The sequence below is a fragment of the Cantharellus anzutake genome (genome assembly GCF_015039405.1).
Source record: "Cantharellus anzutake strain C23 chromosome Unknown EI90scaffold_43, whole genome shotgun sequence".
In the NCBI taxonomy this organism is placed as follows: domain Eukaryota; kingdom Fungi; phylum Basidiomycota; class Agaricomycetes; order Cantharellales; family Hydnaceae; genus Cantharellus; species Cantharellus anzutake.
The window spans coordinates 605,397-618,161 of record NW_024066993.1 but is presented as its reverse complement, the minus strand read 5'-3'; the positions used below and the strand labels follow the sequence as shown (position 1 = coordinate 618,161).

Sequence of the window (12,765 nt, the reverse complement as noted above, 5' to 3'; positions counted from 1 at the left end):
AATACTATTCCTTTATGACCCACAGCTGGTCATGCATCACACCACCACGTTCCTTGAACAGTACCCAACACTCCCCAAGTCCAACCCTATAATGTTGTTCATGCAGTCCGCTCATAATGACATCTTGTATCGCAAGTTTTATATTTTCATGGGTGGGAGTTTGAATTTGCCGCCATAACTGGGGATCACAACGTCCCCCGTCCCTGCTTTCAAAGTTGCAGGAACCTCCTTGGGTTTTGAGAAGGTGCACAAAGAGCGTCCCAGCGTTGCTAGCCATGCGGGATTTACGACCGTCAGGGCTGGAAGGGTGTTAAACCAGTGTTCTGGAGGAATGTATGCAACCCACATTTCATCCACACACGTTTTGTCCGAACAATATCTTGGTAGACCACGTATTCAGGTGGGGGCCCACCGAAAAGGATGGAAGAGGGATGAATAAAGATATCCTCATCCACGTCTAGAGTCATGTAAGGAACGTTCCTCGCATTGGCATACTTAACCCCTGAATCTTTCATTGCCAGATCCTTTCGCACTGCCACATGGTCGATAAGTCCCGCGACAATCAGCTGCCTTAGAATCTTAAGCTATGTGGGTCGTGATTAAGAGTAATATGAGCCCAGAGTCGTGCAACAAAGAGGACGCATCTACCTGAGAGACAGATGGTGGGGGTAGAGTGGGGGAGAAATCGGCGTTTATCTTGGGGAAGCTTGACTCTACAATGCTACTTAGTTGAGCCCTGAGTTTATGGATCTCTTCCATAGCCTGATTTGCATGAGTTGGACATTTCAACTAAATTTGGAGATCGTCCTACCTTAAGCCTTACAAAATGCTCTGCACAAAAAGCTGTCCCACCGCCCGCATATTCGTATGCGCCTACGACAGATAAGCTGCTGAAGAAATCGCTGGTACCAACCCCCAGCTGCGAATGCGCCTGTCCAGAGCGGTGGGTGCGTTTCACGGAGAGTAAAAGGTATTGCATACCTGCTGCGCCTGAAAGAATCGTTTTCTTTTTATCCTTCTCTTTTCCTTCGCTAGCAGGTCTTCACTACGAATCTCGCTAAGGTTGTGAGTTTCAGCATCATTTCCATCAACTTCATTGTCGTCATCGCCGTCGTCCATGTCCAGTGCATCCTCATGCAGGAACGGACTCCCAATTGACATAATAGCCACAAGGGCAATAGCGTACGGCAAAGTCCCATGTTGCCTCCCCAAAGCGAGAATTTTCGAGAAACGAGGCGAAACCGGAAAGAGAGACATAGTCCTGCCTAGATCAGTAATTTGCCCACCAATGGCCGAATATGGGGACCATGGTAACGCTTTCGCGCCGGAGTCCAGTGCGCCGAGATGCGTGAGGATAGTCTCAGCTTTCTGAAGATGTAGGCGGTTAGGGGGTGTTGGGAAGGGGAAATTGGCAACTGCATCAATATGCATGCTCTTCATTTGAAGCACCAGGCCTTCAATTGGAACGTTAAGAATCTCCGGCTGAGCAAATTGCTCGAAGTGATTCTCGTAGAGAGCTGAAGAATATAGGCGGTAACAATGACCTGGCCCTACACGACCAGCACGTCCAGCCCGTTGAGCAGCAGAAGCCTTTGATATGAAGCTAACTTGAAAGCTTTCGACACCGCTGTGAATATCATGCCGACGCTGGGATCAACTGGAGTCAGCGCGATGTTTTCGTCCTTAAGACCCTCCCTTCACCTGTTTGGCACGTCCACAATCCACGACGTATCGAATATTCGGAATTGTGAGAGATGTCTCGGCGACATTGGTGGCGACCACTACGAGGCGTGAGCCCTCAGGTGGAGGTTCAAACACCTTCATCTGCTTCTCGCTGGACAATATAGAGTACAACGGGACGATATGCATGGGTTCTAGAAAAACAGTTGTAGCAAATAGCTATTGGTATCTTGCGCTCATACTCACCGTCTGAAGGCTCATCAATATCCAATTCATCTTGCGAGTCAAGGGCATCGGGGTCTTCTTCACCCTCACCCTCGTCAACAAGTCCCACTTGGTCAACATTATTTCCCGCTTCCTCAATGTCCTCTAGTTCGATCTCTGCAAAATGAAATCAATGCGAGGCGACCTGCAGAGACGGTTCACGCACCTATCTTAGTCTGATCGGGCTGACCGTGACTCATATCAATATCAGCCCCCCCTGCGGCAGAAGTGACTCTGTCCCGCTCCCTCTGAGCCTTGTTCTTGCGTTTAGCACCTAGCGCCTTCTTTCCATATAACTTCTCCAACTTGGCGCAAACTCCATTAATTTCGTTCTGTCCAGTGAGAAAGATCAAGATGCCTCCTGGGGGAAGCCGCGCATGAATCTTCGATGCTTTGCGTACGGCTTCTGCCACATAGTCCCCGTTTGTACGACGGTTGAAATGTACAGTTACAGGATGTTGCCGAGCGGCAATATCGATAACGGGAGGGGGTTTAGCGAAGAGTGTCGTGTTCTCAGTGAAATCTGTTACTCGAAGCGTAGCAGACATAATGATGAGACGAAGGGGCTTTTGAAGGTGGAGACAAACCCAATGCGCCTCGACGTCAGAATGAAAATGGCTTCATGTTGGTTCCAAACTTACCTTCGCCCCCTTCTCCTTTTTGGCCCACAACTCTTCCCTCAGCTTAATCACGCGACTTAAGACCCCAACTAGAATGTCAGTGTTCACACTTCTCTCATGGGCTTCGTCGATGATGATAACCGAATACTTGGTGAGTAAGAGGTCCGTTGCCAACTCTCGGAGAAGGACACCATCCGTCATGAATTTGATGGACGTAGCGAGGGAAACAGTGGCATCATAGCGAATCTGATAGGAGACGCGCGAGGGGGGCAGATTTAATTCTTGCGCGACACGGGCAGCCATGGACACCGCGGCAACACGCCGCGGCTGCGTCACCCCTATCATTCCAGGGTTTTCTAAGAATCGTATCAAATCCTAATGAGTCGGCTCGAAGATAACAGTTCAAAGAAGCGTACCTGAACCAGGAACACCAAAACCGGCCTCGTACAAAAATTGAGGGACTTGTGTGGTTTTCCCACTACCGGTCTCTCCACATATCACCACAACTGGGTTAAGTCTCACTGCTTCCATGATTGGCTGCTCCTCCGCGACTACTGGCAACAGGAGCCGTTGCGCTTGTATGCTCGCAGGGCGTTCAACGGTAACATATTTTATTACGGGCTTGGTGTCAGCCTGACCCGAAGCGTCGGCATTGGTTGGCGGCAGAGTGGTCATTGCCTGGGCAAATGATGATTGCGGCAGCTGCAGATCCTCGCCTAGAGGTCCCTTGGGAACTTGATCAGCCCCGTCCGCTGATCTCCGTTGCGGGACTGCTTGTCGTTCGAACAGGTTTTCAGCAAGCTGCACCGAACCATCAGGGAGTAGGACAGCCTCGTTGGAAGGTGCATCTGCCGATTTGACAGTCTCCATCTGGCGTCTGGCCCAGTCTTTGAAATTTGGCCTGGGAGCTGGTTGGGACTCGCCCTCATCCTCGCTTCCACTATCCTTGGAGCTTACTTCGGAGGAGTCAACATCACTGCTATCCTCATTCGAGGACATGTGCCCCGAGCCCTCCTCCGTCGAGTCATGACTCTTGTCATGGCTCCCAATCTCGGAGGAAGCGCTGGAGCCTAGCATGTCAACGTCGGAGGGAGGGGATGGCAATTTCTTTCCCCTTAGCGCCTAATAATAATCAATAAACGGAGGAAGTCGAACAGCTCGGTGAAGAAACATACCGCCAGCCGAACCTTCGATTTTTCTTTCGATTTTTTTGGTACAACTCGTGGGGCAACGACCGTCCCGTCCACGTTACGCTTCAAGCCGGCTCCTAAGGCCACCTTGGGCCCGGACGCATGCCGTGGTTTCAGTTTGGCTACTCCAGCCCCTGCATCTGATGACGGGTGCAATGGGGATACACAGCGCTGACCCTGTGGAGGTCCCGGCGCTGAAGCTGTTGGGACCGGCGATGCCGCTTGTCGAACGTCAGCCCTTGATGTTGGCTCCAATGGTAGTTCTTCCCCTTCCTCATCGGTTGGTTCTTCATATATCCCAGAATAGGCAAGTTTCCGGCGTTTTTTGCGCGAGGAACCGTGCCCATCTATCGCGCGGCGGACTTGTCTATCTTCTTTCACCGCCAGCCTCTCAGCATGAGTCTGTGGTCGTCCGGAGTGAAGGGTAGCTGTAGATTGAAGAAGCAGTGGAGAAACATGGGCTTGTGTCTCACTGGCGATGGGGAATTGAATAATGTAAGCATGCAAACGTATCTCGGTAACACATACGTGAGTTTCTGGAATAGCGTTAGGCGTTCCTCTTTCTTCAATTTCTTCTCCTATCAATCCAGGCCAAAAGCATGAGGAAAAGAACTGGAAAGGAAAATTTTTTCACTCGCTATATATTTGTTCAGAAGTTTCTTTTTCTTGCCTGACATCTTCTTATTAGGGTTGACAAGCTACCGTCCCGGGAAATCGTCAGCATTTCAAAGGAATGGTTCACCAAAAACCATAGGAAGAATACCTCTGTCCTCATTTTTTCCTTTCGTTTCTGCCACTCAGCTTCATGCCTTTCCTTCCCAGATAAAGCATTCTCCGACGGAGGGCCTTGCGCGGAGCTTGAATTGATTTCAACACTCTGATCAACATTGTCAATGACCGGGGCGGCCTTTTTTGCTGTGTGCCTCATCCGTTTTCCAGATGTCCCCGGTTCAGCTCCACGAGCCTTAGCATTGTATCGGACTTTCACAGGTGGCCCACTCATCGTGGCCAAGTGGAGGGTGGAGAGCACCGAAATTTGGGCCACAATTGATTTCACAGCCACCATGTGATCAGACGCGCTTGCGCAGGGAATCGGGATGTCAAGCGAAGATGGGTTCCCGTTCACACCAGACAAGGCGCTCATAAATCCCAAATTTGAGGGGTACAGACTTGGTTCTCTCGACCAAGATGACTGTGTTTCGTCCTTTCTTCTCCCCAGAGGTGGGGCATCGCAAGTTACTGGTTCGAATTCTACACATGCAGGTCTCCATCCTCAACTATCATTTAAAGAAGTGCAGGATCGGATTGCATTCAACCACCTCTCTGCTGGACTGGACGGGGTTACGCTTGGATATATTGATAAAGACGGGATGGCGATTCTCGTACGACTGGTGAGTGTCGTCATCTCTTCAGATTTCTTTCATCCATATACACATGGCCTCAGTAGGGCCAGGACGGGAAACCGCACTTCACGTCCTTTTTCGAAATCCCAAAAATCATCCAAGGACCGCATACCCTGATTGCTGAGTATCCTTGCCTCCAAGCGCTGGATCGAGATACCTGGATCATCTCCGACGGTAAAGGAAACCTCTACATCGTCAAGGAGACAACCGCTCCTTCCGAATCTTCAGACCCTGTTGGGGTTCTCCTTGCTGCATTTAGCGTGCCTCACGATGACATCGATGAGCCTACCACTCCGATGCGGTTGCATGTTGCGCACACAGTGCAACCAAGTGACGTTGGAGGGAATGAAATTACTATCCGGGTCCTGATATCCCACAAAGTAGTTAAAGAGCAAGATATCTCTACTTCTGAGTCGGGCAGGAAACAAAAAGCGAGATCACACCATAAAATCCAGTTCAGACTTTCTGCTATCTCCTTGCAGCTGCCCCGCCCAGTGGCAGAAGATGCGATGGATGAGGTGACAGGGCCAAGGAATGTGTCAGTCTTGTGGTCCGCAATTGGCGACGACCTTCCAGCGCACGTTCGATACTCCCCAAGGCTCCGGAGTTACCTGATCCTTGCAGAATCCGCATACATTGGTGCCTCATCAATACCCTCGGCGACTACATCTTTGCCGCCACGCGATCCACTTCCGGAAGAGATTGCACCAATCCCAAGAGCTCAAGAGAATCTTGATGCGGAGAAGACGCCTATTCCTCCGTCTATTCCACCATATTCATGGACTCAGAACGAGGATTCCCTCACTATCGCGTTCTTTCTTCCCGTTACCATTCCAAAGACTGCCATTCGCGCCACCCTCAGATCCAGGGATCTATCCCTACTGATCATCGATACGACTGGGAGCCTTGCGGACGCAAAAAATATGGGTTTAAAAATTCCGTTCTTCGCTAAGAAACCATGGTGGGGCGAGATCGATGCGAGCGCCAGCCTTTGGACGTGGGATAAGGATGGCGACAGAGAGTATGCCGCGGCTTCTGGATTCGATGCCGGAGGACCTACGATCGGTGTATTAACACTGTATCTGGAAAAACGACACGAAAAGACTCGTTGGCCTCATGTATTCGCTTCATCCGGGACAACTTCTACAGATGGCCGACCCCCGGACGATGAAGATTCGGACGTCCCAGAAACGCTTGACCCGACCGAGCTGTATGCAGCACGAGAAGCATTGGAAAAGTATACGAGTGCCGTCCTGTCTGGTGAGGACCCCGGTGGATTGGATTTAGGCAGAGGTCTCCCGAGTCTCTCACGGAAAGAGGTGGATGACGAAATAGACGACAACGTTGGTAGGAGCTTGATTATGATGTGGAGGGAGGCGGACGATGGCGTTGCCCTGTTGCCTCCAGGTGGATACGAGTGGCCACTCGATCTACTTTCCCACCCAGTGCCGTTGCCACTCCCCGACCATGATGCCAAGGCTCTGGGGGCGTGGAGCATCATAATTAAGAACGGAGTTGATGGCCTATTATTCAATTGCGATGATGCCTCAGTGGAAGGCAAATCTCCTGCATGGAAACACGATTCAACATTTTCTGCTCTAGCTTTTGTCCTTGCCTCAAAGCGAGACACTCGGTTCACGTTTCACCTTCGTGATAAGGTTGTTGTGGCTTTTGAGAGCGGGGCGGCATCGCCAATCGGAGGGGGAAACGCATATGTTTATCGCGGCATTGACAAAAGGGGAGCCAAGTGGGCGAAGCAGGCTGTGTTGAAAGTAGGGGTGGCACTGCTGGAGCACTGTTGGGAGTTGCCGGGTTACTGAGTAGCAACGGTCTAGACAAGTTCACGATCGTGTGCTTGTGCGAGAATGAGCTCGTCATTGTCCAGGACATCGTGTAGAACTACTGGCTGTGATATGCTGTGTCGTCAATACTAGTCCATCGATCCACAAAACAAAAGTCGACGGCATCTGGCGCCTGCTGAGGCATGTCCGTCTAGGGGTCTCTTCCCGATACCCTACAGGGGCACATATTTATGTGGAGACATCAATAACTAAGATTCGACTGCGCCCACGGAGCGGGGCCAACAATGCCCGGAAAGGCATGGCCGAGATAGGGATCAATGAATGTTCCCATGCTGCAAACTGCATGTAAACGCTAAGTAAAACTACAAGACACAAGCCTGCAGGGTTACGCAAGCAAAACGCAGGCAAGAAGGTACTAGACGATCGATCTGATCCTCGAAGCAAGGTTGGTGACATTAAATCAGGCAAGTCGGGCGCCTGGATGCGAAGTTGCATCCGGAGGGAACACAGTTGACTTAGTTTTCCTGCGATCGTTTCTGTCTTCTCGTCAACTCGCGTGCACAACTGGCACCGCTTTGTCTCTCTCCTCCCATCCGCGCCTGTGCCTTCCGAGGACATCTAGTCCAGTTATAAGACAGTCGCTCAGAGCGCTTGCACCCATTTCCCATTTCTTTTCCCCGATACTTTCTCTCACGTTCCACCCTCCTCCGAAACTTCCTTTCGCAAGATATGGTGCGTTCATCGGTTGCATGCATTTTTCAGACTGTGTTCCGATGCATTTCTAATTGCCGATCAGGGTCAAACACTCTCCGAACCTTGTGCGTCAACTTTTCGATATAACTTTACTGTTTTGCCCTGTTCCAGAAGCGCCAACACTAATACCGTATCCGCTACGACCCCGAATCGTGAATAACCATTTTGGTGATTCGTTGGGTGACTCTTCATTTTCAGCTCAAGAGAAGAAAACGACTTTTGGCAGCAACGATAGGCTAGCGTTCGCTGTGTCGGAAATGCAAGGGTGGCGAATCTGTGCGTAGTTCGCGCCTGTGCGTTTCACAGAAAGCTTCGCATTGGTTCTGATGGTTTTGTAGCGATGGAGGATGCGCATGCTATAGAGCTTGATATTGATGAGAGTGAACATAACTCATTCTTTGCTGTGTACGATGGTCACGGAGGTATTAGCATGACTCGGTCGCGTCTTTCGCGGTACTCATGCACCATTTTATTTTGATAGGTGGGACGATCGCTCGATATGCGGGGAAGAACGTACATAAACGATTGGCGTCTGATGATGCTTACATCGCGAAAGACTATCTTACGGCTTTCAAGAGAACATTTTTGGGCACTGATGATGACCTTCGAGCTGGTAATATACCATACTTCCGATTTTGTGATCATAATAATCGTTGCCTACCTCAATTCAGATCCGACCTATTTTCATGATCCATCCGGGTGCACTGCGGTCGCGGCCCTCGTCACGGCAGACAAGATAATATGTGTAAGCGGTTCTCACGAAATTGTCGTTTTCCCCACAAAACTAACCTTCGTCCAGGCCAACGCGGGTGATTCTCGTGCAGTACTGTCGATTAGAGGGAGGCCAAACCTCTTAGTTACGACCACAAGCCTCAGAACTGGTGTACGTAATTTCCGTATTGTTGAGTTCCTGCACTCAGTAGAAGGTTGCTCTAGCCGAAACCAGCCGCATCAATTCTGCGGGGGGTTACGTAGAGTTTAATCGCGTGAACGGTAAGTGGGATGTATTTTTGCAATGAGTCATTTCTCATCCGGCATGATACACAAGGCAACCTTGCCTTGTCGCGTGCCATTGGTGACTTTGAGTTCAAACAAAATTTCGCCCTACCCCCCGAAAGGCAGATCGTGACTTCGGACCCCGACATCATAGTTCATGATATTTCCTCGGATGATGAATTCTTTGTGATGGCTTGTGACGGTACGATAACTCAGCTTCTTTGAATCCCAGTTGTGATGCTCATCACTGCACTTCTTAGGTATATGGGACTGTATGTCTTCCCAAGATACTATGAGTTGGGTGAGACATCAGATCACGGAGCGAAAATCGTTGCAACAGATTTGCGAAGATTGCATGACCCGCTGTCTTTCTCCCGATTCCGATGTTGCTGGTGGTGTCGGATGTGATAACATGACGATCCTAATCGTTGCGCTTCTTCACGGGCGAACCTTGGATCAATGGTACGATTGGATCATTGATCGGGTGGAGAAGAAAGTCGGTTACGACACCCCACGCTCCTTCGGCCCGCTGTACTCAGCTTCCCGTTATGCACATGCTGCAGCGGTACGCAGCGGTCTTGGCGAGGATTCGCCTGGACACACACCTTTGTTACGACCCAGTGGATTGTGGAACCGATTTAATTCCCCTCTCCATCTTGGAAACAGTTTCACGGGTGGGGGTCTCGGTGCTGGGAACGATGTCGAGCCCGATGACGAAGAAGATTTTGAGGACAGTGGTGATGAACTCATGGATGAGAGCCCGGAGGAGTCGTTACATGCTATACTCCGCAACGCAGGTTTGAATGGGGTCATTAGTGGCCCGGTGAGGCTTCATGCTCCGCCTCAGCGGGATCAGACATCTTCGCTCCGGGCGCAGCTACATGAACTTGACGAAGATAGGGGTGGACAAGAGGGGGATGGTGCCCTGGTGGAAGATGACCTGTCGCAAGCATCAAGCGACGATCAAAGCCCCGTTCTTAACATTGCATCCAATACCATCACCAATCGCCAGCCGACTAGTATTGGATCGCCTCTCATCGCAGCCCCTCCTTCATTGAAAGATATGCGTTCCCCCATTACCCCAAATAATGAGCAGGGCGGGCCTCAGTCCCCGCGCAAGAGCTCACTTCCGCCGGGTGCGAATCCGGGCAACCAATCCTAGTAGCTTTGGGACCTTACACGCCGAGTGCTGCTGTCAAGTGGAAGATCTAATGGATACGACCAAGGCGCCTATCGGATGTGGAAGTCTTTCAGGCCAAGCATTTCTTCGTAATCCCTACAATGACACACACGTCCCCTTCTAGTGTTTTCCTCGCGCTCGCTGCTTCCTCTTTCCACACTCTACTCCTAATCATTCTTCTAGTCGTGCAATCGGTGCATTGGACCCCCCATGCATGGTGAATGAAAGCATAATACGCATATGAATCCTATACTTCCTTCCTATTGGAGCTTTGGGTCTGCGAATTGTCTCATTTGCTTATTTGTCCGCATCCTGCAAATCGTGTCTGCGTTTTATCTTGGTATCCTTTCCATTCCTCTCGGCTAGGCTGTGTAGGTTCGTCCCCTTCAAGCTCTCTTACAGTCTCATCCCATGTATTACCTAAACTTTCGTGTATTTGGCTGATGGCCAGTTTTCGCTGATCGACCGATCGAGGCTTAAAGTGACGAATGTTCTTTTTTCTTTTTCTTCTTCCTTTTACCCTAGTCGGACCGTGCATACATTGGTATATTCTGCGACTGCCCAAATATCCACAGGGCATTCTGTTCGATTCGATTCGATTCGGTGCTGTGTCAATTCAAGCGTTTGGCGCGCGCTTTTCAGCTCGTCACATGTGTAGGGTCGTTGCGGCCCAAACAGTATTGATGTTCTTAAGTACGTCATCAATAGGTGCTCGAACAAGCGCGCTTGGAACTTCTTCGCGCTTAGTGTGGACTTCTGCGCGTCCTAGGGTTGTGAAGACTGCCGATTACTGCAAAAATCTTGTTCAGAGGCTTGACAGAGATGCTTTTCTGACATCATATTTTTATCCTCCAAGCATTCGACCATCTTTCTTCGCTATTCGGGCGTTCAATGTAAGCTTCGCATCGGTTTTTTTTCCAGCCTCATGGCGTTGTCTCATTACTGATAAGATAGAAACGGCGACAGTGAAGGATCAGGTTTCCAACTCTGCGCTCGGACGTATACGTATGCAATGGTGGAGAGACACGGTGAACACCTTGTATAGGGTAAGCTAGGTCTATCTGGCGCGCTTCGTTTATCGATCTCGTTACTGACTTGTCCATTTGTTTTTAAAGGAGCCCTCGCCCATTCAACACCCTGTAGCACTTGCGCTTCACGACGCCGTGCGAAAAGCTAATATCCCGGAATATCACTTGAATCGCATCATTGACGCTAGGGTGTGTACTTGGTATTTGAGGGATCGGTCATATGTGTATACATACCTAACGGCCCCGGTTCTGAATTAGGATCAAGACTTCGATAATGCACATCATATGACAATGGAGTCTCTTCGCGCCTACTCCGAATCTACGTCGTCCACCATATTATATATCCTTATTCCATTGCTTGTTCATCCTCAGGGACCTGGCGCCTCCCGACTTTCCGATTTCTCACATGCAGCATCTCATCTGGGATTTGCACAGACTATCATCACTCTCATTCGTTCCCTTCCTTATCATGCTTCGAAGCGATATATGCCAATACCTACTGAGGTCACTGCAAAGCACAGTGTTTCTCATGAAGATGTCTTTCGCTATGGAGGCAGCGCGAAGGGCGTCAGTGATGCAGTGTACGAGTTTGCTTGCGTTGCGAAAGAAGGACTCGATGTAGCACGATCCATCTTCGCCGAAGGTACCTTTAAGGGGGATGGACTCTCGATCGTCAAGGTACCACCCGAGGTTTTACCCATCTTCCTCTCTGGAGTAAGTGGCGTTGCGTGTTTCTTTTCGCTTCATCAACACTGTTTGTTTTCCAGGTACCCATCGCCTCATATCTGAGCAGATTGGAAAGCGTTGACTTCAATGCTTTCCATACTTCATTACAATTTTCAGATTGGAAACTGCCTTTCCAAGTCTGGCGGAATCGTCGATGGCGTCGGTTCTAGGTTGCAAGAGGCCACCGCTAGGTCAAAGTGCTTCGAAAAAAAGTATCGCATTCGTTGTGTCATGCTTATGTAATTCCTTGCTGTCGCTTCTATATATGTAATTCCGAAATATGTGACCAGAGGAAGGTGGACCAGGCTACAATTGTTATGAGGGTTCCCCTCAAACTGGATGGCCGAGCTTGCAGCGCCTTCGGTGCTGCACTGCGAGCTTGGCCATCCAGTTTGGGAGGAACCCTCTAACATTCCAAATTAAATATGCCATCTTCATTTGTATGCAGAGTGTTTAGAGGCAATATACTAATTTATTCTTCATGGTCCATTCAGTGCTTTCACAGCACACTCTTGTTAGAAAAGTGACTATAATAATCTATTTGTTGCAGTAAATTTTGTTTAATAAACTCCATACCCAATCCAAGAATCTGAACCATATCCACAGATTGAAATGTGCATTCAGTGTCAGGGATTGCTTGTCAGTCCAAGTCAAGTATTGCCTGAAAACCTAGTCATAGACAAAGCTGAGGTTCCAACCCTCAGCAACACATACACGACACCAGCAAAACATCATTATGCTCCTGAGTGCTCTGGAGTATGGAGAGCACTGGGAGAATCAGGAGGAGATTGGCTGGTCCAGGAACAGCTCTGTAAGGAATGGATGATGCACGCTTGCATGCATGTCAGGGCACGCTGCACTGCACCCCTCTCCGCTCTCTCTCTCTCCCTCTTTCTCCTTCCTCCTTTCCTCCTTTCTCTCCTTATACAGATGTGTCCAACACTGAGCACCCTGTATGGGTACCATGATGCCGGATGCGCTGCACATCCCTACTTGTGTTTCTCCTCTCTCACACCTGGGATTGACTGTGGAGTTGCCTGCAACAACCCAGCTCCATCTGAGGTTGACATGGCACCTCCACGTGACCCATTTTCACATGTATATAAACTTAGCCAAAGCGGGA

General features: G+C 49.8%; 4 protein-coding genes across 4 annotated transcripts; 3 read left to right on the top strand and 1 right to left on the bottom strand.

Annotated features, from left to right (window-relative positions):
- Window positions 1-32: 32 nt before the first annotated feature.
- EI90DRAFT_1858075 (P-loop containing nucleoside triphosphate hydrolase protein) lies at window positions 33-4,795 on the bottom strand. The gene is made up of 14 exons (XM_039052275.1): window positions 4,518-4,795; window positions 4,393-4,452; window positions 4,283-4,332; window positions 3,740-4,226; window positions 2,981-3,686; window positions 2,586-2,920; window positions 2,111-2,510; window positions 1,927-2,061; window positions 1,702-1,874; window positions 982-1,647; window positions 812-931; window positions 649-762; window positions 347-584; window positions 33-299 (listed from the first exon to the last, which is right to left on the bottom strand). The coding sequence occupies exons 1-14, from the start codon at window positions 4,755-4,757 to the stop codon at window positions 139-141; spliced, it is 3,885 nt and encodes a 1,294-aa protein (XP_038913288.1). The 5' UTR covers window positions 4,758-4,795; the 3' UTR covers window positions 33-138.
- An 18-nt stretch (window positions 4,796-4,813) lies between these two features.
- EI90DRAFT_3156380 (uncharacterized protein) lies at window positions 4,814-7,148 on the top strand. The gene is made up of 2 exons (XM_039066049.1): window positions 4,814-5,145; window positions 5,202-7,148. Exons 1-2 carry the CDS (start codon window positions 4,852-4,854, stop codon window positions 6,975-6,977), a joined length of 2,070 nt encoding a protein of 689 aa, XP_038913287.1. The 5' UTR covers window positions 4,814-4,851; the 3' UTR covers window positions 6,978-7,148.
- A 1,792-nt stretch (window positions 7,149-8,940) lies between these two features.
- Window positions 8,941-10,123, top strand: EI90DRAFT_1857937 (uncharacterized protein). Its single transcript, XM_039052274.1, has one exon. The coding sequence runs from the start codon at window positions 8,983-8,985 to the stop codon at window positions 9,868-9,870; it is 888 nt and encodes a 295-aa protein (XP_038913286.1). The 5' UTR covers window positions 8,941-8,982; the 3' UTR covers window positions 9,871-10,123.
- A 417-nt stretch (window positions 10,124-10,540) lies between these two features.
- On the top strand, window positions 10,541-12,096 carry EI90DRAFT_2998898 (isoprenoid synthase domain-containing protein). Its single transcript, XM_039056274.1, has 5 exons — window positions 10,541-10,781; window positions 10,839-10,934; window positions 11,004-11,105; window positions 11,175-11,630; window positions 11,684-12,096. Exons 1-5 carry the CDS (start codon window positions 10,572-10,574, stop codon window positions 11,810-11,812), a joined length of 993 nt encoding a protein of 330 aa, XP_038913285.1. The 5' UTR covers window positions 10,541-10,571; the 3' UTR covers window positions 11,813-12,096.
- Window positions 12,097-12,765: the final 669 nt, after the last annotated feature.